The sequence below is a fragment of the Rhinolophus sinicus genome, chromosome 15, assembly GCF_057876585.1.
Source record: "Rhinolophus sinicus isolate RSI-liver-muscle chromosome 15, RSI-T2T, whole genome shotgun sequence".
In the NCBI taxonomy this organism is placed as follows: Eukaryota; Metazoa; Chordata; class Mammalia; order Chiroptera; family Rhinolophidae; genus Rhinolophus; species Rhinolophus sinicus.
This window is the reverse complement of record NC_142515.1, coordinates 258,897-285,606: the sequence shown is the minus strand read 5'-3', so window position 1 is coordinate 285,606 and position 26,710 is coordinate 258,897. Positions and strand designations below refer to the sequence as shown.

The following is a 26,710-nucleotide window of genomic DNA, read 5'->3' as shown; positions in this document are numbered from 1 at the left end:
GAGGGGAAGTGACTTGTGAAATACTCTGAAGGGTGGGGTGCGACTTCCTGGGGAACAGAAAGCTCCTGCAGCACAGAACCAGCCCTGTGGGGGGTGCTCTACCAGCCTCCTTAGGCTTGGGGGTTGTGTGTGGGGGAACTGGCCACAGGCCGCACCGTGTGCAGAGGGACACCTCCCAGGGCCCATGGTCTGCAACTCCCCTCCGGTACCTCCCCCTGCTTTCTGCCCTCCGTGGCCTGACATCAGCCTTCTCCACCTGGGGAGCCAGGCCTCCTATGGCTGAACCAAGTGGGCTTGCCCTGAGCGGCCTGTGGGGCCCCAGCCCCGTTCCTGACACCGCCCACCCCAGGGACAGCCGAAGGTGAGAGGGTGTGGTGGACACCACAGGAAGTTCCAGACCAGAGGTCAAAGTTCAGTGGCCATGATTTCCCCCAAAGTAAATGGCATAAAAAGAAAGAAAAGGCAGGGATTCTGGGGTGACAGGCAGCACCCCAAATCCTGGCTGCAGCCAGTAGTGTGGGTGCAGCAGCTGGGCCTGGGTCCATGGTGGGGGTTCTGGGGAGGGCTCCTGTCCAGAGCCTGTGCATGACTTGGTATCAAAAAAGTGCCACGCGAACCCAAAAACCCCCTGGCAGTTTTACTTCTGTTCCTTAGTCCTGTGACCAAGTCACTTGACAGCAAAAGTTCAAAGGCAGTGTGTCCTGTACAGGCAAAAACAAGCTGCTGTGAACGGGCGGCTCCAGAGAGCTGACCAGACCCGTTTGCAGCTCACCGACCAGGACCCCATTAGCCACCAGGACCAACGTGGACCCAGAGCCCCTGCTCTGATGCAGGAACCCCCAGGTAGCCCACAGGCACACCCAACTCATCCCCCGCAAACCCCCTCCCACAGGCGCTGCCCCCCTGCTGTCACCACCCGAAGCCTGGAGGTGTGGGCGAAAGTCTGCTGTCCTGAGCCCAGGACAGGGACAGGGTTTCTGGCCTCGGGGCCCTGCAGGAGGCCCTCCCTCACTGACAGTCAGTGGCTTCCTCTGCTCAGGCCCCACCCGCAGAACAAACACTGTGACTGGCAACCTGGGTTGGCAGATAAGTGCACAGATCCAAGCGGCACACACTGCAGATCAGAAGGGGGAGCAGTCCGTCTGTGGTTTGCCCAGTGCTGCAAGGCAGCAGCCAGGCTGACACCCAGGCCCCAGGGGACCCTATCTGTGCGCCTGGCTGCTTCTGGTTCTCATCTGCCAAGGCCACTTGGCGCAGGTGATGGGAACTGCATTTTGAAAATGACACACATGAAATCCAGCAGGAAGGGGCAACTTGGCTGGGAGCACCAGCAGACGGGCATGGAGATGCTCGTGACAGTGTCCCACCTAGAGCTGGCATGCCACCCGCTGCCTGAGGGGGAAGCCACACACCTGTGGAGCAGGGCGCCCTGTCCTATCTGGGCCAGCAGCCTCAGCCAGCCCGGGGCCCTTCCTGGGCATGTCTCAGGACCTCTACCCTCCACCTGTGCAGGATGGGGAGCTGCTGCCCCCTAGTGCCAGGAGCAGCCCCCAGCCCCCAGCCAGGACCAGGTGTGGACGTGCAGGCAGCAGACGGGGTCTGATGCCCCCTCGGCATCTTGGCAATTAACTTCCTGTTGTGCAAATGCTGTTTTCACTTTGTCTTTATTTGAAGCCAAAAAACAAAAGCCAAAAAAGCACACCTGCTCCATTTAAGAGAGCTCACAGATCAGCTCCCTGTGGAGATGTGCTGTGGTCCAGATGGCCACTGAGGAGAAACCAGCCGACAAAGGGGAGCCGAGCAAGCACCTTTCAGACTTGAACGCTCACACAGCACATGCATTTCAGGGACGTCTGATTGAGAACCTGGAACTCAGTTGTCTGCAGCACCCAGCACTTCCTTTCCTCCTTTGTGGCAGGTACCAGGCCCGAGGGCCTCACTGGGCCGTGACAGCGACCCTGGGTGCTGGTGCGGGGATTCCGCGCGGGGCCGGCAGTTGGGGGGCCGCCTTCTGGCTCCTCTCTGCAGACAGGCGTTCCAGGCGTTCCGCGTAGAAGCCGTTGAAGTCTAGCCTGCGGGGTGGGGGCGGGGCTGTGGTTCCTCCTGCAGGGGTGCTGTCTCTGAGGGAGGTCATGCTGGGACCCCTCTCCCAACCCGTCGGGAGCTCTGCACTGGGTGCAAGGGGCACTTGAGCCACCAGCACATGCACACACATGTGCACATGTAAGTGCACACACAAGCCTCTAGTCCTACAGTCTTCACTGGTTCAAGCAATACTGACATCAGAATAAAAACACCCACAAAACTAAAAACAAGACAACTGAGACCTTTAACTAGATGGTTAAGGGGAACCATGCCCAGAGCACTGGTCTCCCCTCTCCCAGCCCCAGATCCTGGGCTCTCCTGTCACCCAGCCATGCTCAGCAGCAGGGGCCCAAGCGTGGCACAGGCTGGGGGTACCTCTGAATCCCAGTGCCCAGGACATCCAGATGCCTGTGGTGGCACCTTCCCGGGGTGGGGGCAGGGGGGGGGGGAGAACAGCCCTTCCTTGTGAAAAGCTGGGCCTGGCAGACCCACTGCTTCCCCTAGGAGGAGCCAGGTGTCCAGGACACTACGGGAACCCGCCAGCACCAGAGTCACCACCCCACCCACTGGCCTGTCTGCCCGGTGGCCACCATGCAGGTCTGTCCTCCCCGCTTCTGTGCAGTAGCTCCCCACAAGCCCCTGGACTCTGTCAACTCCCGCTTGCCCATGGGACCCACAGGCTGGCCACTAGTCAGGGGGCAGGCACTCCAGGGGTGCACTGTCATACCCACGAGGGTGGTGACAGGTGGTGCTGCCAGACCCAAGCGCCCACACCCTGCAGGTTTAGTAAGCGCTGCCTCCACGACACTGCTCCCAGGCCTTCCTGGCCTGCTGCCCTCGCCCAGGCAGTAGCAGGAGGCGTGGCAGCACCCTGGGCCCCATCCTCCCCCAGCGGCCTCCTCACTGCTCATTTGAAAATGGGGGTGACGCTGTTGCTGTGCACCCCCAGAGTGGGGGGGCCAGGAGGGTGCTCTACCAGGGTCCTGGCTCGGAGCACAGCCTGAGTGAGGCTGACCCAGGCCTGGCCCACTGACAGGGACCAACGGTGGGGGACGCTTCAGGGAGGCCTACCACGCACTGGTGAAGGCACACGCCAGTGAACACACACCAGGGGACACACGAGCGCTGTCACTTCAGGGAGAGATGAGTGACTGGCATAAGGAGGCCTCAACAGATGCCCTCGCGCCTGAGCAGACCCAGCCTCACAGGGGTGAAGCTGAGAGAAGGCAGCAGGGCAGGGAGCCGGCGGGGGCAGCCTGGGCCTCGCAGGCACGAGGGGACAGGGACACGTGTGACGGGACAGCTGCCACACCCACCTGGAGATGACGCTGGCCATGCCGTGCTCACAGTCACTGGTGCTGTAGATGCTCAGGCGGGCCAGGAGGTCAAGCAGATGGGCTGAGAAGTTCTTATCGAACTTACTGATGGTGGCCTCAAAGCTGGAGGCCAGCTGAGCTGCGTCCACATGCTCGGCCAGGTGCTGGGAGACACAGTCGGGCACCGTGAGCCTGGTCAGGGCGCTGGGTCGGGCCCTCCTCGCTAGCAGCCTAACTTGACTTTCCCTTCCTTTTTCTTTTTTAATAAATGAATGGGTTTCAGAAAGTCTTCAAGTGACACAAGGTATAAAGTTAGAGCATAAAAACCCCTGAGACCACAGAATAGATGCACTTGCGCTTTTCAGCTGGTGCCCGCCCCACCTTGACTCCTTACACGCCGGCACCCACTGAGCGTGACTGTCCAGTTAAGGATGGACGGTAACCAGGGCCCATGGCGCACATCCCCTCGCTCACCCCTGAACGCAACACCTGCTCTGCAGGTTAAGAGTGGCCTCGTCCCGGAGCACGGTCGGGCTGAGGTTCGGGTGAGATGGGAAGGAGATTTCTGTGGCTTGTTTTTGGAACCTAATTTTAACATGGTTGTTTTTTAATCAAAGGGAAGGTGGCAATGAGAGTTTGCAGGTTTGGTTTTAAGTGTTGGAATCCTGGCACTGTCAGCTCTCCCAGGAAAACAGAGGGTGTCCCAACCGCCGGGCCACGCACCTTCCTGGCCCGCTCCTTCCGGACGCGCTCCTCGGCCCGCTCGACCTCGGTGGGCGGCCCCAGCATCGTGCCATGCTCCAGCGCCAGACGGCTCAGCTCACCGTCCAATTTCATGCTTTGTGTAAACCTCTTGGGGCAGGAAGAAACGTTTTCGTTAAGACCACGTCACCCGCAGGGAAATGCTTCCCATAGCACGTCTGCGACCACGGGGCAGAGGGCTATGGATGGGCCCACACCATTTCCAGTCTGCCGTCCAGGGCTTACAGACTGATTTTTCTCAAGCTTCTTTTCCTGGTGTTCCCATCTGCAATGCAGTATGGCTCCGAAATGTCTAAGGAATCGGGTTCACATGCTCCTTCTGTCGCCAGCCACCAGGCCACACGCGCCCAGCGCTCTGAGCCCTGCTGAGCCCCCACGTCACCCTTCCTGCTGCCTGACACTGATTTCCTGTACCACAGCTTTTGGGCAACTGCTTGTGACAGGTGACCAATAAAAACTGAATCAAGTAACTCAAGTTGACAACAAGGATGCAAGGTGTTCAGAGAATGGCCAGGACAGACCGTGTGGCCGGTGGTCCCTGCCCAGCCCGCGGCGGGTGGGCTCGACGGACACGCACCTGCATGCAGTTGGTGAACATAACGCACACGGACATGAGCTTGGAGAAGACCTTGAGCAGCTCAGGGTTGGTCAGCATGCAGTCCTTCAGGCAGGTGTCCAGGAAGCTGGTGTGGTGCCCCAGCACGTCGTCAATGTTGGAGGCCTGGGGACAGGGCACCACCTTCCTCATGCTGCCAGCGGAGGCAGCCCCACCCGCCTCACACAGCCTGGCGTTTCCCACTTCAATGCCCTGTGGCCTTTGGGGGGAAACTGCACAGTGCCAATGACAGTAATACTGAGCAGGCCCCCAAAGTCCAAGGTTTAGAGTCTGACAGACAGGAAGCAGGAAGGAAACAAACACTGCTACTGGGTACGTCCTGCTTCCGGAACTCGGTCCGGTTGGGATTTCTGGCTGAAAGGCCCCAGACACCCCCCAGCTCTGAGGGGCTTGGAGCTCCATCAGAGGGCCAGGCACCGCGCTGTTCCCACAGCCGGGTGCTGGGGTGGTGGGGAGCAGCAGCCCCCATACCCTCCCATCACACGCTCCCACTCCCACCCACGCCCACACCCACCCATGCTGACACCCACACCCCCTCATCAAGCCTCTGCAGAAGGTGTGGCTTCCTGCTAAGGAGGCTGTAAGCCGCCTCTGCAAGAGGATTCCTCCTGGCAGTCATGCCCTGTCACCTGGCCCCCACGTCCCCTCTGAAACACGTCCTGGATGGCACATCCGGTTAAAACTCACGGATTTCAGGTTTTTCTCGAGCACGTGCCAGGTCGGCTCCAGCACCTCGAACATCATGTAGCACTGGATGTTCTGGACAAAGTTCAGCATTCGCTGCCGCAGGGTGAAGGCGCCGGCGAACCTGGGCGGGGCGAAGGCGTCAGAGATGCCCGGGGAGCCCGAGGGGCCCCAGCGGCTCAGACATGGGCCCGGCATGCAGAGTGCTGCGGCGCACACGGGGTCGGCCACGGTCGCGGCTCCATGCACACAAGCCTGGGAGCCACCTGAGGTCCTCCAAGGGCTCTCGCTCCTGGCCGCCTGCGGGGCTGTGCCAGCGTCCCCTGTGGTCGGTGACGGCCCTGCACAGCCATGTGTGTGCCCAAGCCGCACTAAGGGACCAGCGCAGACATACCCCTGGGCACTGTGAGGGGAGTGCTGCTTGGCGGCCTTGTTGCTGAGCCACACGCCGCACAGCCGCCGCTCCACGTGCTTGCAGTAGAAGAGGTGCCGGAAGAGCATCTGGTAGCGGGTCAGGGCTTTCCTGCAGGGGAAGCACAACACCAGCCATTGTCAGGGAGGCTCAGGGCACGGGCAGTGGCCCAGCCCGGTAGCCATGGCACTCCAGGCAGCCGGGGAGCCCACCAGGCATGAGGAGATGCACAGAAGGCAGCTGGCAGCGGAGTCACCTCCCTCCCTGACAAACCTGAGTAACGACTGACAGGTGGTGCCAGAGGGACCCGCACTCACCTGTTGATAATCAGCGACAGGGGCCACTTGACGACATAGTCAAAGGAGAAGGCCTCCAGGCCACTGAGGGCCAGCTCGGTGGGGTCGGCGTGGACCATCGCCTTCTCCTGCTTGGTCTCAATGGCCAGGACCCGCAGGAGCTGAGTGATCAGGTCGTGAGGCATGAGCTCGATCTTGGGGAAGAGAAACAAAAAGCACCAAGTATGGCCACCTGGTAAGGTGGATAAATGTCTAACCACTGCGTCGTACCCCTGGAACTAACACAGTACAGTATGTCAACTGTCACTGAACGTTTTTCATTTTTTTAAATTTAAAATGTGTCATTAAAGAAAAAAAGCATCAAGCCCTGACCCCCATCACACCCTGTGTCATGAGCTACAGAAACAAACCCAGGGCTGAGGTAAGTTCCTCTAAATGCAGATTCTAAACCTCAGGGGCTGGCTTGGGAAAACCCAACCATCTGATAAATCCTAACTCTAAAATTAAACCATTTCCCATGAAAGCAGAAAAAAAAATCACAGAGGAATTATTTAAAAAATATCCTGGGGCCGGCCCGGTGGCTCAGGCGGTTAGAGCTCCGTGCTCCTAACTCCAAAGGCTGCCGGTTTGATTCCCACATGGGCCAGTGGGTTCTCACACAAGGTTGCCAGTTCAATTCCTCGAGTCCCGCAAGGGATGGTGGGCTCTGCCCCCTGCAACTAAGAGTGAACACGGCACCTTGAGCTGAGCTGCCTCCCAGATGGCTCAGTTGTTGGTTGGAGCGCGGGCTCTCAACCACAAGGTTGCCAGTTCAAATTCCTCGACTCCCACAAGGGATGGTGGGCAGCGCCCCCTGCAACTAAAATTGAACACGGAACCTTGAGCTGAGTTGCCGCTGAGCTCCCGGATGGCTCAGTTGGTTGGAGCGGGTCCTCTCAACCATAGGTTGCCGGTTTCGACTCCTGCAAGGGATGCTGGGCTGTGCCCCCTACAATTAGCAACGGCAACTGGACCTGGAGCTGAGCTGCGCCCTCCACAACTAAGACTGAAAGGACAACAACTTGAAGCTGAACGGCACCTTCCCCAACTAAGATTGAAAGGACAACAACTTAACTTGGAAAAAAGTCCTGGACGTACACACTGTTCCCCAATAAAGTCCTGTTCCCCTTCCCCAATAAAATCTTAAAAAAAAAAAAATCCTGATGGCATAAATGAGAAACTATGAGGGCAAGTCAGATAAACCTGAATTCCTTATGACTTAAGCCTTTTACCACAATAAGCACCAGGCCCAGGCCAAAAGAGAAAGCACACTTGGTGAAAGATATAATAATCATTACAGGCAAGTAGTACAGTTCACAACGCGAGTTATTCAAATATTTATTAAGTGCCAACTACATGCCAGGGACAGTGTGACAGAGCTCCTATAAACTGGTAAAAGGAACGTGACGGAACATGAAGGACAACGACCTCCATGAAGGACAAAGAATAAAAACACCGCAGTTAACAAACAGGTTGGACGTAGCAGCTGCTCCTGCCATCAGGTGGCGAAGGTGAGACAACAGCCTCTCCTCCTGGGGCCCAGGCCTCAGACAGATGCTCCTGAGGGCAGTCTAGTTGTACAAGGGCCAGATATTTTCTAGAAATTGCACTTCCAGGAATCTATCCTACCAAATTACTCTCTCACCTAACAACAGACCCCAACACACAGGAAGCAAAAACTGACAGACTTAAAAGGAGACAGTCCTATAGTAATAGTGGGAGACTTCATACTCTCCTTTCAATAATGGTGAACAAGCGAACAGAAGATGAGACCCACGAGACATCCACAGAGCATGTCCCCAAACAGCACCAGGACCTCCAGGCTGGACCACACGTGAGGCCACCAAACAATGAGCCTTGGTCAAGTTCACAAAATCGAGATCACAGAGTGTTTGTTCTCTGACCACAATGGGATAAAGGCAGAAATCGGCAGAGAAGGAAAATCAGAAACTCACACACACGTGAAAATTCAACGTAAAACAAACGGGTCAAAAAAGAAATCACAAAGGAGATTAGGGAACACCTTGAGACAAGTGGAGACGAAAACACAACAAATGATGGGACGCAGTGAACGCAGTGTGCAGAGAGCAATTACAGCTGTAAGCGCCTGCGCTAAAACAACGAGACTGCCAAGTCAACACCTTAACTTTACAACTTAAGGGACCGAAACAGAAGAAATTAAACCCAAGGTAGCAGAAAAAAGGAAACAGTAAAGGTAAGAGCAGAGAGAGAGAACAAAAAACAACAGAGAAAATCAGTGAAACCAAAAGTCGGTGCTTTGAAAGATCAACAAAATTGACAAATTTTAGCTACATTAACTACAAAAAGGAGAGTGAAAACTCAAATACTAAACTTAGGCGTGAAAGCAGGGACATTCCTGCTGGCCTGACAGAGGAACAAGGATTAGGACGACCGGTTCCAGCGCATGCCTCCGTGTACAGAAACCACCAAACTGACAGACGACACTGCAAATCGGCAGACCTGTCACTAGTATGGACACTGAAGAAATCATCGAAAACCTCCCAAGAAAGAAAATCCCATGACCAGACGACTTCACTATGGATGGCACCAAACCTTTAAAGAATTAACACCAATCCTGACAAGGCCAGTAATACCCAGAATGGAAGCCAGACACCCCGGAGAAGGGCAGGCCAGCATTCCTGAGAACAGCGACAGGGAGGCCCTCAGAAGGCAGCACACGGACTCCTGCAGCTGGTTAAAAGGGTCACACAGCACGGCCCCAGGCTGCTCAAAACCTAACACCCGATGGAGGACAGCGCCGCAGCATCTAGCAGACCTCCGGCGTGCCCAGCGCGCGCCCACCTTGAGGTCGTCCTTGAAGGGGTCGGTGTTGGCGGTGCTCATGCGCAGGGCCAGCTCCAGCAGCGCCTCCAGGCGGGGCGGCGTGATGTCGTCCACCGGCTTCTTCAGCTCCTCCTCCGTGAGGTCCATGAAGTGCACGAAGAAGTCTCCCTGGTCCATCAGGAAGTAGCGCTTGATGGACCTGCGGGAGAAGGGCGCGCGTGGGCGAGGCTGCCGAACGCTGGAGGACAAAAGCACCGGGCTCGCACCGGCTCCAGCCAGCGGCGCTGTGGGTGGGGCCAGGGAGCTAGGCCCGGTGCCCAGAGCTGCCTTTCAAAGCGGTGACCAGTGGTCAGCGGAACCTGAGCGCAGATGAGCAGCTCTGTTCGGCAGGGGCACGGGTCCTCCGTGCCAGGCTGAGGCGGGACGCGCTGCCAAAGAGGAGCCCGTGCAGCGGCGGGCGGGGGCGGGGCGGTGAGGCCGGAGCCTGGGGCTCGCACGCGCGCCCCGCGCCTCACCTCAGGTGCGCCAGGAGCTCCTGCCCCTCCAGCAGGAAGTCCAGCAGCACCTTGCTGGCGTAGCTGAACGCCTTCTCGATCTGCTCCACGTAGGCCCGCTCCTTCAACGTGTAGATGACCTCCTTGGCCACTGGGCAGGCGACATCGTGACCACACTCTCTGACCACATTTAGGTATTTTCCTGAAGAGGGATGGAGGGCAGATTAAAATGTGTTACACACACAGCGAATCACAGGCCTGAGGCTCAGACGTCGTGGCCCCAACAGGGCTGGAGGACCGCAGGCAGAAGACCGCAGCCAGTTCTGGAAACCGCTCTCCCCACACACAGGAACACAACCACCACCTATTCGACGGGAGCAGTGCAACTCTGCAGAGGACTTTCCTAGTCAAGGGCGCAGAAACAATTTCAAGAGGCCTTGTGAGCTCCAGATTCTAAGCCATCCTGCGACCCTGTCCCACAAAGCTGGTCTCTCAGAACCAAACTGCCACACCTTGGCTGGCAGCCTGTCTTGGAGTAACTTCACACAGTGGCTGCAATCACAGTGTCAGCCCAGTGGGGCCTGTGTCCTTGATGGTTTTGCCCTCGTGGTGTGTGTGATCCTGTGACGTAATGAGAAACATGAATTTGGTGTTCGTCCCATTCCTGGCACCCAGCCCCTAACACCCTGATAATTTTGTTTTTCCTAAGCCCCTGCCAAGCACACCTGAGTTTATGCTAATGAGGTGACTCTTGTATGGGGGGTGGGGACGACACTGGAGGCCAGAGGAACCAGCCAGATCAGAGGGTTGGACCTTCCAGCTGACCCCCAAGGCCAGGGGAGGGGAGGCGCTGGGGGGGACTCCTCACCAGCAGCCAAGGACTCCATCAGCCGCATCTACCTGATGGGGCCTCCACAGGCGCCCCACAGGAAGGGCTTGGGGCTTCTGGCTTGGTGGACAACCCACAGCGGGAGGGGGCGCCCCCAGCTCCACCGGGACAGAAGCCCCTGCACTCGGGACCCTCCCAGACCTCATCCCGCAGGCCTCGTCATCTGGCTGCTCACCTGTGCCCTTTGTAATAAACCGGTCATCTAGTAGGTGAGTTTCCTGAGTTCTGTGAGCCGTTACAGCAAATGATCGAACCTGAGGGGAGTGTGGGAACCCCCGATTTATAGCTGGCTGGCCAGGACTTGTGAGTGGAGTGTGCGGTGGGAGCCGTCTCGGGGGGGCAAGCTCCTTCCTTCCCCGTGGGGCCTGTGCTACCTCGGGGCAGCCGGTGTCAGGGCTGAAGGGGGCTGTGGGCCACCAGCTGGTGTCACAGACAGCCGGACAGCGGGGTGCTGGTGTGGAAAACCCACACATCTGGCGCGACACGTGCTGGGAGCAGAGAACAGTTTTCCTTTAAGTAGCAAGAGTTCTAGAAATTAAACAGTAAAGAGGAAGGAAAGGCCCCTGTGAGACAAGGGCCAGGAAAGCAGAGCGTCCAGGAAGCAGACGGCACAGCAGTGGCACCTGCGCGGCGCCAGGGAGAGGACGAGGACGCGCGCATAGCTGGCGGGCGGGGTCGGCCGCGCGTCACCTGTGCTGAGGACCTTGCCCGCCATCTTCTGCAGGAAGGACGGGATGTGCCGCTGGACCACGGTGTAGCGCTGGTCCCAGTACTTGTCGTTGTAGTCCTCCTGGATCTTCTCCTTGCGCAGCTCGTGCTCCTCGACCATGAACTCGCTGAGAAGCATGGGGGCTGCTCAGGCCGCCAGCAGCCAGCACCTTCCGCGGGCTGAGCTGCTGCCACGTCCCTGCCCCTCCCTCGGGGCAGGGGTGTACCCGAGTCTCAGAGAACTCGGGCCACAGAGCTGGAGGGAAACTGGGTCTCTATTTTCATCCCTATGGGAGCGGGCAACAGAACGATGCACGCGGGAACGTGTGCCCGTCTTCATGTCGTGTCTCCACTCTCACCTCCGAGCCCCGTGACTAAATGTGCCCCCCACGCCCACCACACTGCACTCTGCTGCCCGATCACTGGGGAGCACCGTGCCGGCCCCCAGATTTATTCTGAAACACCAACAGATGGACCTGAATGTGACAGGGCACTTTGGGTGCTCACACACGACACACGAGAGCCCACGCTCGGGCTGAGAGCCCCACTCAGAACATCATCGTATCCCCCACAAAATGGAAAAAGCTGCTGGAGCCGCCAGCCCTGCTCCCATGTCCCACGCATGCCCCGTCAGGCCCCCAGCCCCACCTGTACGGGTCGTTGATTGTCCCTCTGTAGATCCACTTCTCTAGGATCTCAAAGTAGGGCACACTGGCGGCCTTGGTGAGGTACAGGCACAGCTCCTGCGCCTGGCTGTCCCCCGTGTAGTTGACACTCCGGTCATGGAGAAGGCTCAGGGTGGACCCCCCGACACACTCGCCTTTGTCCACCGAGCTGGCTGTAAGGAGGAGCCACTCAGTGCCGACAAGGGGCGCCCTGGCAGAGCCGTGTCCCACCTCCAACTGTCACGCCAAGGACCTCGCTCCGGTTTGCCACCAGAGCCTCGATGTTTCCTCCCAAATTAGTAAAACGTGAAGCAACACAGGCCTTGGCCTCTCCACCCTGGTGACAAAAGTAAGACACGAACAACTGGCACCCTGGCCTGGGAGGTCCCTCCCACCTACACGACCCGCTGAGTCTCACACTCACAGCCCCGGGCTGGGCCACACGGGCTTCGTGGCCGGGCACGTACCGAGGGAGGCCAGGACGTCCATGGTGCGTGTGGCCGGCTGGATGTAGAACCAGAGCTTCTGCAGTGACAGCAGGCCCTGCCTCTGCAGCTGCTCCAGCTGCGTCACCAGCACCAAGTGCTCCTTCACCAGGGTCCGCATGGCGGCCGCCAGTGCGTGGTTCACCTGTCCATACTCGAAGGAAGACTTCTCTTCAATGAACCTGCGAGGGAGGGAGGGAGGGGCTGGGCTTGAGAAGGGGAGACACTGCAAGCCCGTCCTCCAAGGAGAGCAAACGCCCACTCATGCTCTAGCCCAGGCCTTTAACAGCAGCCAGTGAAGCTGGGTCACAACGGGCTCCAGGGGCCAAGTGCATCTGTGATGCCTGTGAGCAGTGCCCACCTGGTCACGGTGGAATAGCTGGCAGCCACTGGGAGGACCCTGTTCACCAGCTCCTTGATGGACAGGTCCAGGCTGGGGTCCACAAGGAAGGTTCGACTCTGCCTCCCAGCGAGGGGCTGGGCGGTGATGTACCTGCCGTCCACACCCACCAGCACGTACAGCAGGTCCTCCACGACGGCCGACTCCTGGGAGGTCAGGGGCAGCGAGCCTGTGGGATGCAGACACCAGCTGGGGGGGCCACTCACCTGGCCAGAGCTGCGCATTCCCGTGGCCTTTCTCCTGACGTAATCTACCCGCGGAAACTCCCATTAACTCACTGCCTCCATGGAACTTACGCAAATACGTGTGGACATAAAACTACGTCATTCATGTGGCCTTGATCGACCCCATTGGGGCACCAAAGGCTCGGATTCTAAAGCCACCAGGAGGAAAGGCGCTGACGCCGGCAGGCCAGGTGGGGCCTGGACCAGCTCATCAGAGCCACAGAGCAAAAGACGCCCACTGCACGCAGGGGGATGCCCGACACCGAAAGGATACAGTCAGGATCCAAAGACACTTCCAATGGGAGTTGTATTTTGGGAGCGTTTCCTACAACTTGTGAGGCCGGGTGGCTCTGGGATACAAAGGTTTCCTTTCACAACTTTAAAATGCGGACAATTTCTATCATAAACGCAGTGTGAAGTGGTTCCCTTATGACCACCCTATGGACCTGAGGACAGTCACGGGCCACTGAGCAGGGCTGCCACCAAAGTCTTCCTCGCCCAGGTAGCGACCAGCCCTAGACTGACACTTGCTGTCCTCCCAACACCCACTGGGACAGATGGCGGTGCATGGGGAGCCATGGGAATGCAGCACAGGAGAAAGGTGTCTCTGAGAAATGGCACCCCAGCCCAGCCTCGCGGGGCACCTGGCTAAGCCCAGGGCACCCCGACATCAAAGCCTGGCAGTGTGGGCTGACACCGCACCACACTTTGCAGTTTGCAAAACGCTGCTGGTAGCAGCCCCCCCTCCCACATTCACACATCTGCCTGCTGACGTAGGACGGGCTCTGAGCACAGGGCCATCTGTCCCTGGCGTCACCACGCAGGCAGTTAGAACTCAACGCTCCGCATACCTATGGGCACAGCTGTGTCTGTGCTCACGCCTGAGCCAGTCAGGAAATCCCCGACCAGCGTGGGCCGCTCGTACACCCACGCCGGGAAGATGGGGAGGAGCTGGCCTGAGTTTTTTTTGTTCTGCTTGTCTCGAAGCATCTTTCTTGTAAGTTCCAGAGACTGGTGAGAATATTTAAAAAACAAAGAAAGATACACTTTTAGTGTAAGTACGTGAGACTAACAACAACAGCATTGGAAAGGTCCATCCCTGAGCACACAGTGAGGTTCAATAAAGACGTGTCGAAACGAACGTCTCCATGCCCGGCACATGCAAGGGACTGGGGACAAGAGAGATGGGGACCGTCCCTTGACAGGTTCTCTGTGTGCGGGGTCCACAGTACATCAGGAACAGCAACAGGCTGCACCTGGCCAGAGTAGACCGCTCCTTGGGGACACCTAGAGTCTCAACTGCTTTTTCCTGGTGGCTTGAAATCTAGACGTGACCTGCTGGGTGAAGACACGGCCCCAGTGACAGACATTGGAGAAGGGGGTGCCCCTCGGGGGACAAGGGGCAGATGGAGAGAATGGCAGCAAGAAAGGCCGGCCCTGGGCACATGCATGGAGCAGTGGTCCCCGAGGGACTGGCCGTCAGAGGCCGCCTGGGGCCATCAGGGCAGCCTGGCCTTCAGAAGCACCAGCTCAGGAGTGGTGAGAGAGGCAGATGCAAATGTGCTTTCGTCCATCACACAGGGAAGGAGGGGAGTGGTGTGAGGCCTGCATGAGGTGCGGGACACCGGACACGCCCAACCTGCGCTGGCTGAGGTCCTTGTCAGAGCTGCCGCGCTCGAAAAGCACAAGCTCAGCTCAGACTCTCACAAGGACACAACTGTGCGGGGGCTGGAAGGCCACAGAGGCCGTGCCATGAGAAGGCAGACGTGCATTCAGAGAAGAGGACAGGACGAGAAATCAAAACCAAGGAAAAGCAATACAAACAGGAAAAAGAAAATGACCTAGGGAAAATTATCTCTAACGAATAGTCGTAAAAAGACAAAATGGTCAAAAACTAATGGAGGAAAATGGGCAGTCACGGTTGCGTTGGCGGAACTCACTAGACTGCCCTGGGCGGCTCAGAACCTTCCTGTTTGTCCACCCCGTGTCTAGGGTCCTTACCACATGCAGCTAATCCTGATCAGCGTCTCCACGTTCATACTCATCTTTAACACACAACCACAAGACACGCACCTCCCACTGGCACCCACTGCCCTGCGGGGCCCGGGGACAGCGGGGCGTGATACCTGCTGCACCGTGGGGCCCGTGGCCACACTGCCAAGCTGCTTCCTCAGCTCCTCAAGCTCCTGCATGGAGATCTTGGAGGCCGTGGCCGGGGCGCTGAAGCTGGGGGTGCTGCTGGCTGCAGCGGCGGCTGCGAGCTCGGCTCTTTCTTTGGCATTCTGCTGTAAATACTGCAGAGTCTGAACACACAAAACCCTGCGTCACCCTGGCTGTGTTCTGGTGCACTGGGCCAGACACGGCCACCCCACTCCTTTCTCCCACCCCCAGGGACGACGTGGAGGGTGAGAGCAGAGCTCCCCGTCAATCCTCGAGCTGCAGTCTGGTCTCCCAGCACTTCCTGCCACAAGAGGCCATGTACCCCACTTGCAAGGCGGGAAACCCTATGGCTGTCCTAACATCAATTCCCAAACTCTGTTTCCAAGGGCACTGCCTTTTCTCTATGTTTGACTGGTCCCTTCTGTCTGTCCCCAGTGCTGGCAGCCAACATGCGCCTCCTCGCGCCTTCATCCTGAACAGACTCTGGGCTTGTGAAGCGGGAGGACCTGACGTGTTCCTGGACGCTCCCAGGGGCCCCGGCTCCTCCAGACCCACACCTGCTTTCCTCAGTGTCACATGTACCACGTACACAGCGTAAGACAGACAAAAAGCACGGCATGAGCCAACAAAAAGTGCAGCACCCTCGTGAATACCGTCAGTACTTCTCGTATTTGTCTCCGTGAGTTAGTCTCACGCTGATGCACCGTAAATACATCCCTAGGTGCCAGCCTACATGCTGGTGCGAGGCAGGGAACGCATCCCCAAGAGCAGACGTGGCAGCGCCAGGAAGTGGCACCAGTGACAGCCAACCTGGAGGTGCCCCTCACCTGTGCCACACCTGTCAGAACAACTGCAAGGAAGTCCCCGAAATCAAGCACGAGAACCCACCTCCTTGTCTTCCGTCAGCTTCGACAACAGGTACACTAGTGGGTCAAGGTTCCGTGTGTTTTTAGATTTCAGTTCATCATATTTCTTTAGGAAGTCTTCTGGAGTACGAGAAAATTCTGCTATTTTAACCTCAAAAGCACAAATACAAGTGATTTAGTGACAATAGTATAGAAACTTAAAAATATATCCCAGAAAATTAAACACAAAACCAAGAGTAAAATCCGGGAGGCTAAGTAAACATCTATCTCTGAGACAAGACAGAGAAGACTCATCAGACACGTTTTCCTCACAATACACGTAAACCACACGCTTTCTCTCAGTCCGCACTTCTTAAGCTGTAGGTCACATGATAACCACTTTTATATTTCCTAGTAGTTTACACATTTATTTCACCCTGCTCCCTCTGGCATTCATTAGTATGTACAGGTTCAGGGGCTGTGTTTTCTCGCCGATTTACAATGGCCCCCATTACAATAAATTAAATACAACTTTGTGTCCTAAACTCTATTCCGCTCATTGAATTTTTCTAATCATGCTCGTGCCATTGCGAGGCTGTTCAAATAAATGAAACTTCACAATGTGTTTTGAAATAGGTTCTAAAACTAGCTTTTATTGCAGATTTATAATTTTGAATTACATGTATTTTAAATAAAGAAAAAATCCACTTTAAAGGGATTAGTGCGGTTAATCCAGGAGTTTCCTTTCTCATCCAAAGGGACGTCTGTGTCACGATGTGACAGCTGTCAGAGAAATGAGGTGCTGAGTCTGGGCTCTGAGGTAGGCCCGACAGCCAGGGCTCCCCGAGCCCCATCCACTCGGGGTATGAGGCTGATGGACGACAGGGACGACGAGGAGCCAAAGCCACTGTACTGAGCGGAACACACGGCCCCCGGGGAGCATCCAGCAAATGCTGTCCGCTCGACACCATCACGGGCGCCGCCGTGGCCACCGCTCAGGCAGGGGAGCTGTGTGTGGAGCACACCACCAGGCAGGGGCCCTCACCTTGGCACTGTGTGCTGACACGGTGGTGGTGACATACGGGGTCCTGTTCTTCTGCAGCAGGTCGATGTAAACCTCGGCCCCATCGCCTCCATGGACACGGAGGAGGCTGAGCAGCTCGTTGACATCGTGGTGAATGCGAAACTCACTCATCGTCGTGGCTGCAAGACAACATCACACTGTGTTCTCCTAAAGGTCAGAAGAAAGCCGTTTATAAAATCTAAACCCTATAAATAAAACATGTTTAAAGGAATCCAAGTTGGCCCATGTCAGGTCTTTGAGAAACCAGGTCATCCCGCGGCCCGCAGGACCCTGCCTCCTGGACACCATGCCACAGTCAGGGCCTCTGGCCGACAGTGTCCTAGGAGGGCTTGTTCCCTCCAGGTGGCGCGCACTGGTGTGGTCTGACATTTCTTACTGGGAACAGTCTTCAGTGCCATGCTCCCTTTGGGAACCTCGGTCTCCCTGGCTCCGGCCAGTTCCCAGGCCCACGCCTCACCTCAGGGAGCCTGCGGAGGCAGAGAGTGTGGACTCACAGGCCTGGGCCCACCTCATCCTGGGTGACGGGCCAGCAGGGAGGTGCTCCCCTTGGCTGGGAGACAGAGCTTTCTAGTCCCAGCTATGCAGACAGTGATCCTGGCCCTTCAGGGTCCTGACCTCTGCAGGGAGCTCTGCACAGCCCAAGCCACTGTCCCCAGCCAAGCATGGATATTAAGACCCCAGCTCCAGCCCATCAGGCCCACACCTGGTTCTCAGAGCCTGCTGTTCCGCTGCAGGTCCCTGCACCTCTGGTTTTGCGTCCTCTCTGCACTCTGGTACCTAGCACATTTCCTTTTCTTGCCTAAGGTTGGCTCTATATGCAGAAGCTTTTGGTAAAATCGCTATACATTTCTTGTGCATTTGAGTTGGGTGGGGTTCCCTGCTGACCAGACAGACGCCCTAGGTCTCACCATTACGTACATAACCCTGTGGAGTCAAAGCCACAACTGAGATCCCAGCAAGCGGACAGCAGCAGACTGCATGGGGACTTCCACACCGATGTCCCCAAGGGGACAGCAGTGGCCTGCACAGGCTTCTGCTCTCCCACTGATGACTGGGCCAGTTAGCCATTATCAACAGCTCTGATAAAAGGGGAGTAGCCAGACACACATGGGCAATTAGCCAGTCAAAAAATAAACACGAGCAAACTGCACATGCTTCACACACACATTTCAAGCCAGTCAAAAAATAAACACGAGCAAACTGCACATGCTTCACACACACGTTTCAACGTATCCACACACGGTTATTAATCTGGGATCCACAAATAACAAAAGAACCCGTGGAACCATAAGCAAAATAATTTGTGAATTTCCTGAGGGTCTTTCAACAGATTCTCAAAGGCTCTGGGACCCAAAAAAGGCAATGAACCCCTATGCTAATAGCTCCAGTGAAGACAAGCCACGTCAAGTGGAGAAGACACAGCACACACCCCACAGTCCTGTGGGTGGAAAACAAATTCTCTGAGCATAAGCATCACAGTGCATGGCCCAGAACCGCCACATACTGGCCAGACGCAGGGCGTCTCCACACAGAAGGCAGAGCGGTAGGCACGAGCCCGTGTGCGTCTCGAGCACGTGTAGTTTTCACAGGAGGTGCTGACGGCAACTGCAGTTATGGGGTGAGGTGCAGCAGGGCCCGGGGGGCTGGTCCTCCCTAAGCTCCCCGAAGAGGGGTGAGTAGTAGTAAGTCCTACCACAGAGCTGCTGCGGAGAGTAAACACCACCATTCTTACAAAGGCTGCACACAGAACGTTGCTGAGCTACTGTTACTAGAAAAGCAGGTCAGTAGTTGCTGCTGTTGCTACAAAAGGCCAACCACCTGGCGACGTCTGTTGTTACCTGAGAAATGCTGCTTTTGCAGAAGGAAAACGATCTGACTCACGACGGCATCCTAAACCACAGTCACAGAGGGCCATGAACGAGGCTGTGCAAACTACCAGCAAAACACAGACAACACAGGACTTCCCCACTGACGGCCCCTTTGAACCCAAGGGCAACCAACCGGTTTTTCCCACATCCTAGGAGGTTTCCCAAGAGCTGCAGGTTGTCCTGCAACGACTGGACAGAGGACCACTCAGTCACACAAGTGGCAAAGACACTGCATTAACCTCCAAAAGAAAACACCCCTCCCCCAGATACGAGTAGGTGGAGAGAGCCCTTCTGAAGACAGATCACATAAGTGAATGTTTGTTTAAAAACTATCTTCATGAAACTTCACATTTGTCGTAGAAAAGCAGACACCCACATCACAAGTAATACCACAAGGGCCTGCTGTCCCCTGTGGATTCGGGACCGCTGCCTGCAAGAGCTGTGGCTCTCACCGGCAGGCAGTGCCCCCCCCAGGGGCCTCGGGAAATGAGGTTGTCACACCGCCTGGAAGTGGGGCCCTGGAGTTAGTGGGCAGGAGGCCAAACACCAACAAAAGTGTCCCGCCCAAAATGCCAACAGCATTCCACTCAGAACAACTTGGAAGACCGTTGCCTTGCAACAGCTCACCTGACCTTGTTGGATGGTGATCCCATTAGTCACCACAAATTGACCAACACAGACTCTGCCTGAGCAGAACTCACTTCTCCCCACACTGAGTGTGAGCTGGGGGTGGGGGGTGGGGGGCAATCACACCTACGTCACATTTCCCTGTGACTGAGTGGAGCACAGAGGGAAGTGGCAAAGAATCTTCATTGAGAGCTGAAAGGTAATTGCACTAATTGGCTTGAAAAACATTTTAAAACTTGTGAAAAATGTCAAGAGCGCTAAGGCTTTTTCAGAGACAGAAAAGTAGAGATGAAAACAGTGTGGATCTACCCAGACCTCCTCCTGAGCACGAAGGTAACTGGGTGGGGATGTAGCCACAAACATCCTTCACTTCCAGAATTTTGTGATCCCAAGTTTTTAATTCTACTTTTATTTTTGACTGTATTTTAATTTCTTAAAGAAACAGCACCCCTTTTCCTCGCCATCGCCATGTATGGGAACGAGCCCCGCTCAGTGCAGAGCGCCCTGGGGGCGGGGGGAGGGCTCGGAGCTCACCCCCCACGGCGCGTCTCAGGCACCGTGGGCTCCCCCTGTGCCCACGTCACCACTTGAGCCAGGTGACTGTTTGGCCAGGTGACCGCTCTCTCCGGCCAGGCTGTAGGCGCCGGCGGGCAGCGACCCCCTGGTTTCCTCGCCGCGCACCGTGAGCCCCTGGCCCAGCGCCCTGCAGCTCGCAGGGGCCCAGGGGATGGAGACCCCGGAAAGACAGGCGGACACGCAGGGCGAGGGCCGCGGGACTGAGGTCAGGGGAGGCCACCAAACGGCTTCCAGCCAAGGGTTCACTAGACGCGAGCTTTCCGAAGGCCACTTGGCTCCAGCTGGTGACTGGTCTGGCGACAAGGATGACCCAGAGGCCGCCCTACGGGAGACAAAGGCCGCGCGGCCGAGGGGACGGCGGTGCGGCCGGGAGGGAGGGCGCGAGCCCCCCACAGGCGGAAACCGCGCGGCAGGACTTGGGGAGCACCCGACACCCCGCTGCGGGCCCGGAGCCGCGGCACAACGCACAGCCCAGCTCTGCCCCGGAGCGCGGGTTCCGCCCCGCGCAGGCTGGGTGTCGGGGGCGGAGGAAAGGCCCGCACCCCGGTCCCGCGGACCCCCAGCCCCGACTCACCGCCACCGCCTGAGCCCGAGCCCGCCGAACGCCGCGGCGCAGCCCGGGCGGCAGCGGAAGTGGTGCTACGTCATGTCCGGTTCCGCCCCGACCGCGGCGCGGCCCCGGGCAGGCCGGCGGCGGCTTCGGCGGCGCGTAGAGATGCAGCTGCCGCCCGCGCTGCACGCCCGCCTCTCTGCGGGACCCGGGGCCACTGAGCCGCTTCCGGTGCAGCGGGACCCCGCTGCCGGGGCCGCCCCCTTCCGCTTTGCGGCGCGTCGGGTGCGCTTCCCGCGGGAACATGAGTTCTTCGAGGTGCGTGAGCCGAGGAAGCAGAGGGCAGATGTCGAGGGGCGGGGCACAAGCAGTGGGGGCGGGTACTGGGCGGGGCTAAGGCTTCAGGCGGAGGCCTATGGCGGTGGGGGCGGGGCTAAGGCCGAGGGAGGCGGGGTCTGGGTGCGCGGGGCCTGTAGTTGTGGGTTCTTGACACATATGTTCTACAGGACGGGGACGTGCAGCGCCACCTCTACCTCCAGGACGTGCTCACGCAGGTGGCGGGGCCCCCCGAGAGGCCCAGGTGAGCGGCTCTGGGCAGCGCCGTCCCACTTCGCCCCCCACCTCACCCCTTTCTGGGCCGGGTCACCTGTCCCTCAAGCCTGCCCTTCCCTGGTGACCTGCCACCGCTCCCTCTGCCTGGACCACCGTCCAAGCCCCGCTTCGTTGGTCTCCCCACCTCCTAGCTGGCCTGTGAAATTTTAATTCTTAAAAAAGAAAGATATGAGGTTGCATGAGAAACATCCAGAGCTTTATAAAGCCACTTAAAGGGAAGTTGTGGACAGGAAGCCTAACGTTCTTTGTCAGCAGCACTTTCCTTTGCCAGGGTGCCCGAGTTCACGTGTCAGGTGGCGGGCTGCTGCCAGGTGTTCGACGTCCTGGAGGCCTATGAGCACCACTACCATGCTCTGCACAGAAATGTGTGCTCCTTTTGCAAGCGGGCCTTCCCCTCGGGACACCTGCTGGACACCCACATCCTGGAGTGGCATGACTCCTTGTTCCAGATCCTGGCTGAGAGGCAGGACATGGTGGGTGAGGCAGTCATCCCAGGGGCTTGGACTGAAGCTGCCTTCCTGGGTGGGTCAGAACTCCCAGCTCTCCATGTCAGGGGCAAGGCGGGGGGCACCTTCCCCTCCCCTGGCCCCCAGCCCTGTGCCCTTCCAGGTGTGGGGGGAGGGTGCCAGGGGTCAGGATGGAGGTGATACCATTTCTGCTTCAGTATCAGTGTTTGGTGGAAGGCTGCACAGAGAAGTTCAAGACCAGCAAAGACAGGAAGGATCACCTGGTGAGACGACACCTCTACCCTGCAGACTTCCGCTTTGACAAACCAAAGAAAAGCAGCGGGTATGTGTGCCCACCACTGAGTTCAGAAGAGCTTTCTGAGTGTATAGACTTCAAGGAAGAGACGCCTTAGTTCAGCATCAGGGTCATTTTAATATCATGTTTGGCTGCAGGTAACGGAAACCCTGACAAGTTGTTAATCAATATGGGTTAAACAAATAGAGGCAGGTTTTGCATGGCCACCCCTGCTAGAGGGAGGACAGAAAAGGGAGAGCCTGGCTTCCTGGGCTCTGTTCTGGGCATGACGGGCGCCATCACAGTGTCTTCCCTGGGGCAGTTAAAGGCATCGCTGTTTGTCTGCACTCACTGCACGAGGTGGTACCTCAGTTGCACCACACATCAGCTCTGCTCCCACATCACATGTTGATGTGGGCCTTTGTGAATTTGTCCCAGCACCCCTCTCCCCCGCCCCCCACCAGTGTGAGGCCCTCTGGTGTTTCATTTGTCCTGTTTGGTATGTTGACTAACTTGACAACAAAGCCATTTATTACTCATTACTGTTCAGCACTGTGGGGAAATGCCTCCAGGAATAATTCTTAAATTTGTGTTACATTTCTTTGCCTTTTTTAAAAACTGATTCTTTCAGGTGAACTTTCATAACTATCTAAAATTACATTAATTGAAGTCTTTTCAGACTAACTTGTTTTCCGCAAACTGGACTTTGCTGTTTAAAGTAAAGTAATTGCGAGAACCCTCTGCAATAAGAGAGATTGTTATAAGGTCTTGAGTATAAGGGAATGCACGCCTTTCTGAGGGGTCATTTTAAGAAGAAACACCCACTAATGCTGGGTTGAGACACTCATAGTAGGGAGGGGACTCGCACTGTTGTAGTTAATTTTAGAAAATTTCTCACTGATTGTTATGAAAAGATACTTGGCACCTTTTGTTGGTATTTGCCACATGGCACTGTAAAAATACTATTTCTAAAAAGCAAAGTGTAGTGGTTCTACTTAAACTGACAAAGTGTGGCATTTATCATATAAACATTCACTTACAATGTTGCTATAACCTTTGTCCTTGTCCTGATAGCCCAAAAATTACACTATGCCAAAATAGTTCTCAAATACCTTTGCACGAAAGAATAGTTTCTTCCTGGTAAGTTCATTTCTGGGGACAGGTGTGGCCACCGCTCACCCTCTACCTCCCGCAGCCCAGGCCCGCCCGCTGCCCTGCAGGAGCTGGCAGGAGCCCTGGGGGTGGGCAGCTTGCCTTTGGAAGGGGAAGACATGGAAGTCTGCTCTGAACACACGGCGCCCCCCGCAGAACCCAGGGGTGAGAGGCGGACCCACGGCCACAGGTCAGTAGCTGGTGTCTCGAGCCAGGTCTGCACATTTGCTTTACGGGGAGAATTCTGGGTGTGAGCGGCCAGTGTGCTCCCAGGAGACACGATCCTGCCCAGGGTGTGGGCAGCCTGACTTTCCCTGTTGTCTGGGGCAGTTGCGCCTACAGACTGCTTTCCGACGCCTGTAGCTCAGGCATGCAAAGCACGGCCCCTTTTCACCTAAATTGGGAGAGGGAGAATCTCAGTTATAACAGCTTCAGTTACAACCTGTGAGTCTGTCTTTCTGGTCTTAACTCTGCTCTAATTGGGATAAACTTGATGTCAAATCTAATTTGGGGAAAAATATCGGACAAATGAAAAAAATTGCTAATGAATCCAAACCGACAGGAAGATGGACTTATGTCCTCAGCTGCCTGGACTTTGCCCAGTGAGTGAGTATGGATGCTGGTGATCAGATAGGGTGTCACCACATGGAGGGTGACAGGACGTCAGTGCTGGGAGCTTGGCTGGAACCGGCCTCCACACCACGTTCTCCGAGTGATGCCGTCCCAGCCAGTCTCCCACAGGACGCAGGTCAGAGGCAGCCCGCCAGCTGCAGAAGGGAGCAGAGTCTGCACAGAGGAAGAGCTATTGTCCGGAATGTTCCACAGAGAGAGGGAGCATTCCCGAGCAAGAAGCAAACACGCACAGGCTGCTTATGAATTAGCTGCTGATTGCACAGGGTATGATCCACTTTAGTACGATGGTTTTCTCCATTTCAGGATCCCTTCAACCATCTGTTTTGGGCAAGGTGCAGCACGAGGATTTAAAAGCACCAAGAAAAGAAATAAACAGCAGTGACGACTGAGACACAAACCCGCAGGCCTGAGAGCAGCCTGAGGCAGGACAGGCGCCTTTTGTGGACATGGTATCAGTGGCAAGCTCTGTTTCTCACCTTCTGCTGTGGCCACCTCAAGACGAGGCCTCTGCAGTCCCCTGTGTCTCAGTCCCCTGGGGATGGGGGACCGATGACGCTGATACCCATTGTCAGCAGTGAGAGACACGGATTCCTGACGATGCTGACTCATGCTCCGGTGGCTGAGATGTGCAGACCAGCCCAGCTCCCTTTGCAGGAACCACCCTACGAGTGTCATTTCTAAGCATGTAAAGCAAAGGTTTTTCATTAATGGTCTCTTTCTCGTCATTTCTGTGTTGGTGGACTAGACAGGGAAACGAGCAGTGGCTGCACATTTTCAGCAAGATTGATAAGGTTGTGGTGCCTCTGGTGGGGTGGCTGGGCAGGATGCCAGATACCGCATTGAGAGCTTATGGCTTTTGGAGAGATTCCAGGTCACCCTTCCCCACATAGAACCCCAACTGGGGGCAGTGAGAGCCTGAGCAGGCTGCCTCCCAGAGCCTCGGGCAGGGCACTCAGTGCTGGAAAGAGGAATGCCAGCTGGGGTGTCCCGCCGCCCCTGCCCCAGGAAGGGGGCCCGCGCCAGAGCTTGGGTGCCTGGCTGGCAGGAACAGCAGCGTTCTGAGTGGTGCGGTCCCCTCATCAATGATCACAGGGTAGCTAGAGAGAGCACACTGCCAGAGACACACAGAGCCATGGCAGGGAAGGCAGAAATGGCGGGACCGGCTGTTTTGCTAAAGTAAGGGCTCTCGGGGCCAGGCCTATGGAGTGGGGACCCCCGGCAGGGTCTCCCTCCAGAAGCCTGGTCCCCAGCAGGCGTGCGGCTGGGATGCTTCCCTGCCAGCTATGCCAGCCTGAGGGCTCCAGCTCAGCCAGCAGGAGCATGGCCCCCCTCCCATGTCACCCCCCACTCCTGTTCTAGGCTCTGGGTTTGGCTCATTGGTGTGTCCGGGCACAAATGCTGCTGCCCCAGTGCTGAGCCACATCCAGAGCCCGGAGAGAGGGAGTGTGGAGGGTGGTGCCCATCACACCAGCAGCTTCACGCATTCGACTCTTGGGGTTACCAGGTGCTCGAGGAAACAGCCCAAATCTTAAGTAGAGGTCCTGGTACTGGAGGACTTTCTAGGGTGCGCAAGGACCAGCCTCGGCTGCCTGGGTCCCGTCTTTGGTGCTTGAGAAGAACGCTGACGTTTGGAACACTGCTCTTCTGTGCATGTCCCCTTGGAGACCTCGCTCGTGTCCCCAGCACCCCCTTCTGTACACTGCAGGCTCCTTTTATGGCAGCACATACTGCTCAAGTTCCACTGTCCACACGTGTGCTTGCCACCTTGCAGGCTGTTCCACTGTTAGTTGTGGGCTCAATGGTAGCATCACTCCTACCCAGGAAGCTACTTGTTTAATTTCTCCGTTATTCTGAAAACAAGGAATGGAAAACTTCAGTGTGAAGAATGTTAGTGATGAAACACCAGTTCTGAGGAGGTGCATATGTTTCTGCTGCAAAACCTGGGCCCGGTTTACGGGTCACAATGTTGGGGACTCTGAGGACAGGGACAGGAGCTGGTCTGCAGAGCATGGGTCACACTGCAGGGCTGGCCGGCATGTGCTTCCAGCACTTGAGGTTGCTAAGCTGGCGCTGGTCTGCTCACCGTGGGACGCGTGCTCACCACCCTTAGGAGTATGTGAAGCTCACCACTTATGTGGAGACCAGGAACTATCGGGGTGACCCAGGTTCTCTAGCTGGTGTGTGCAGTGGTCGATCCCCGTGGGAGCGGGAGTGGGAGCGGCAGGACGTCGGTGTCAGCTGTCACACAGTGACCGCGGGTCCCACCAGCATGTGCTGAGTTCCTCAGCGCCTCCCTTGGACCTGGAGTCTGCGTCCCTGCGTGTCCTCTGAAGTCCGTGCTGCAAATGCTCCGTGCCCCGTCAGGCCTTCCCTCTCTGTCTCTGTGAGCCTGATCTCAGATGGCAGTGCTGCTCTTCTCATTCCGTTATTTGAGAACTTAGGCTTCCTCTAGTTACCATTTCAGTAGTCATCGCAAAATTGTAACGGGAATACTTAACGTGTTGGGTCTAAGATCCATCAACACCTTTCCTCCCCCAAATGGGACAACAACCATGGACCCTCAGCCCCCACCTCTCGTGGCACATGCACTCTGAGAGTCGTGCATTGTCCCCTAGATTCTGTCCTTGACCCCACAAGACGCCAGTGCTGTGGTTCCCTGCAGTCAGTGTTATGTAGCTCTACCTGTGTCAGCACGTCCTTTGCTGGTCATGTCTTGCCTCTGGGACACTCCATATGGGAACACTTTCCTCTGCCTACCAGGTATCTTTAGAATTTCCTATAGTGATAATCAGGAGTAACAAATGTTCTCAATTCTGTTTGCCTGAAAGCGTTTTACGGTCTTGTTCTTGAAAGATGCAGGATTGGCCGCAGTTTGTCCCCAAGCATGGACTGGTGTCATCCCACTGCCTCCGGCTTCCATCGCAGCTGCGAGAACTCAGCCATCAGTCTCGTTCTTCAGCAGATGGTCTTTCTGCCGTGGTG

General features: G+C 56.7%; 2 protein-coding genes across 4 annotated transcripts; one reads left to right on the top strand and one right to left on the bottom strand.

Annotated features, from left to right (window-relative positions):
- Nucleotides 1-1,647: 1,647 nt before the first annotated feature.
- TUBGCP2 (tubulin gamma complex component 2) lies at nucleotides 1,648-20,756 on the bottom strand. 2 transcript variants are annotated; one of them, XM_074338753.2, is made up of 18 exons: nucleotides 20,615-20,756; nucleotides 16,931-17,088; nucleotides 15,929-16,057; nucleotides 15,007-15,183; nucleotides 13,732-13,891; nucleotides 12,618-12,825; nucleotides 12,239-12,438; nucleotides 11,755-11,944; nucleotides 11,089-11,234; nucleotides 9,531-9,711; nucleotides 9,034-9,214; nucleotides 6,193-6,365; nucleotides 5,858-5,986; nucleotides 5,467-5,587; nucleotides 4,741-4,884; nucleotides 4,125-4,253; nucleotides 3,402-3,565; nucleotides 1,648-2,072 (listed from the first exon to the last, which is right to left on the bottom strand). In XM_074338753.2, exons 2-18 carry the CDS (start codon nucleotides 17,078-17,080, stop codon nucleotides 1,937-1,939), a joined length of 2,718 nt encoding a protein of 905 aa, XP_074194854.1. In that variant the 5' UTR covers nucleotides 17,081-17,088; nucleotides 20,615-20,756; the 3' UTR covers nucleotides 1,648-1,936. The 2 variants fall into 2 exon arrangements, with proteins under 2 accessions (XP_074194854.1, XP_019583877.1); XM_019728318.3 differs by having other exon boundaries at nucleotides 19,999-20,659.
- ZNF511 (zinc finger protein 511) lies at nucleotides 20,672-24,436 on the top strand. Of its 2 annotated transcripts, none has more exons than XM_074338757.2 (6): nucleotides 20,672-20,908; nucleotides 21,097-21,170; nucleotides 21,474-21,675; nucleotides 21,867-21,991; nucleotides 23,139-23,285; nucleotides 24,032-24,436. In XM_074338757.2, exons 1-6 carry the CDS (start codon nucleotides 20,687-20,689, stop codon nucleotides 24,108-24,110), a joined length of 849 nt encoding a protein of 282 aa, XP_074194858.2. In that variant the 5' UTR covers nucleotides 20,672-20,686; the 3' UTR covers nucleotides 24,111-24,436. The 2 variants fall into 2 exon arrangements, with proteins under 2 accessions (XP_074194858.2, XP_074194857.2); XM_074338756.2 differs by having other exon boundaries at nucleotides 23,106-23,285.
- The last annotated feature ends 2,274 nt before the right edge of the window (nucleotides 24,437-26,710 follow it).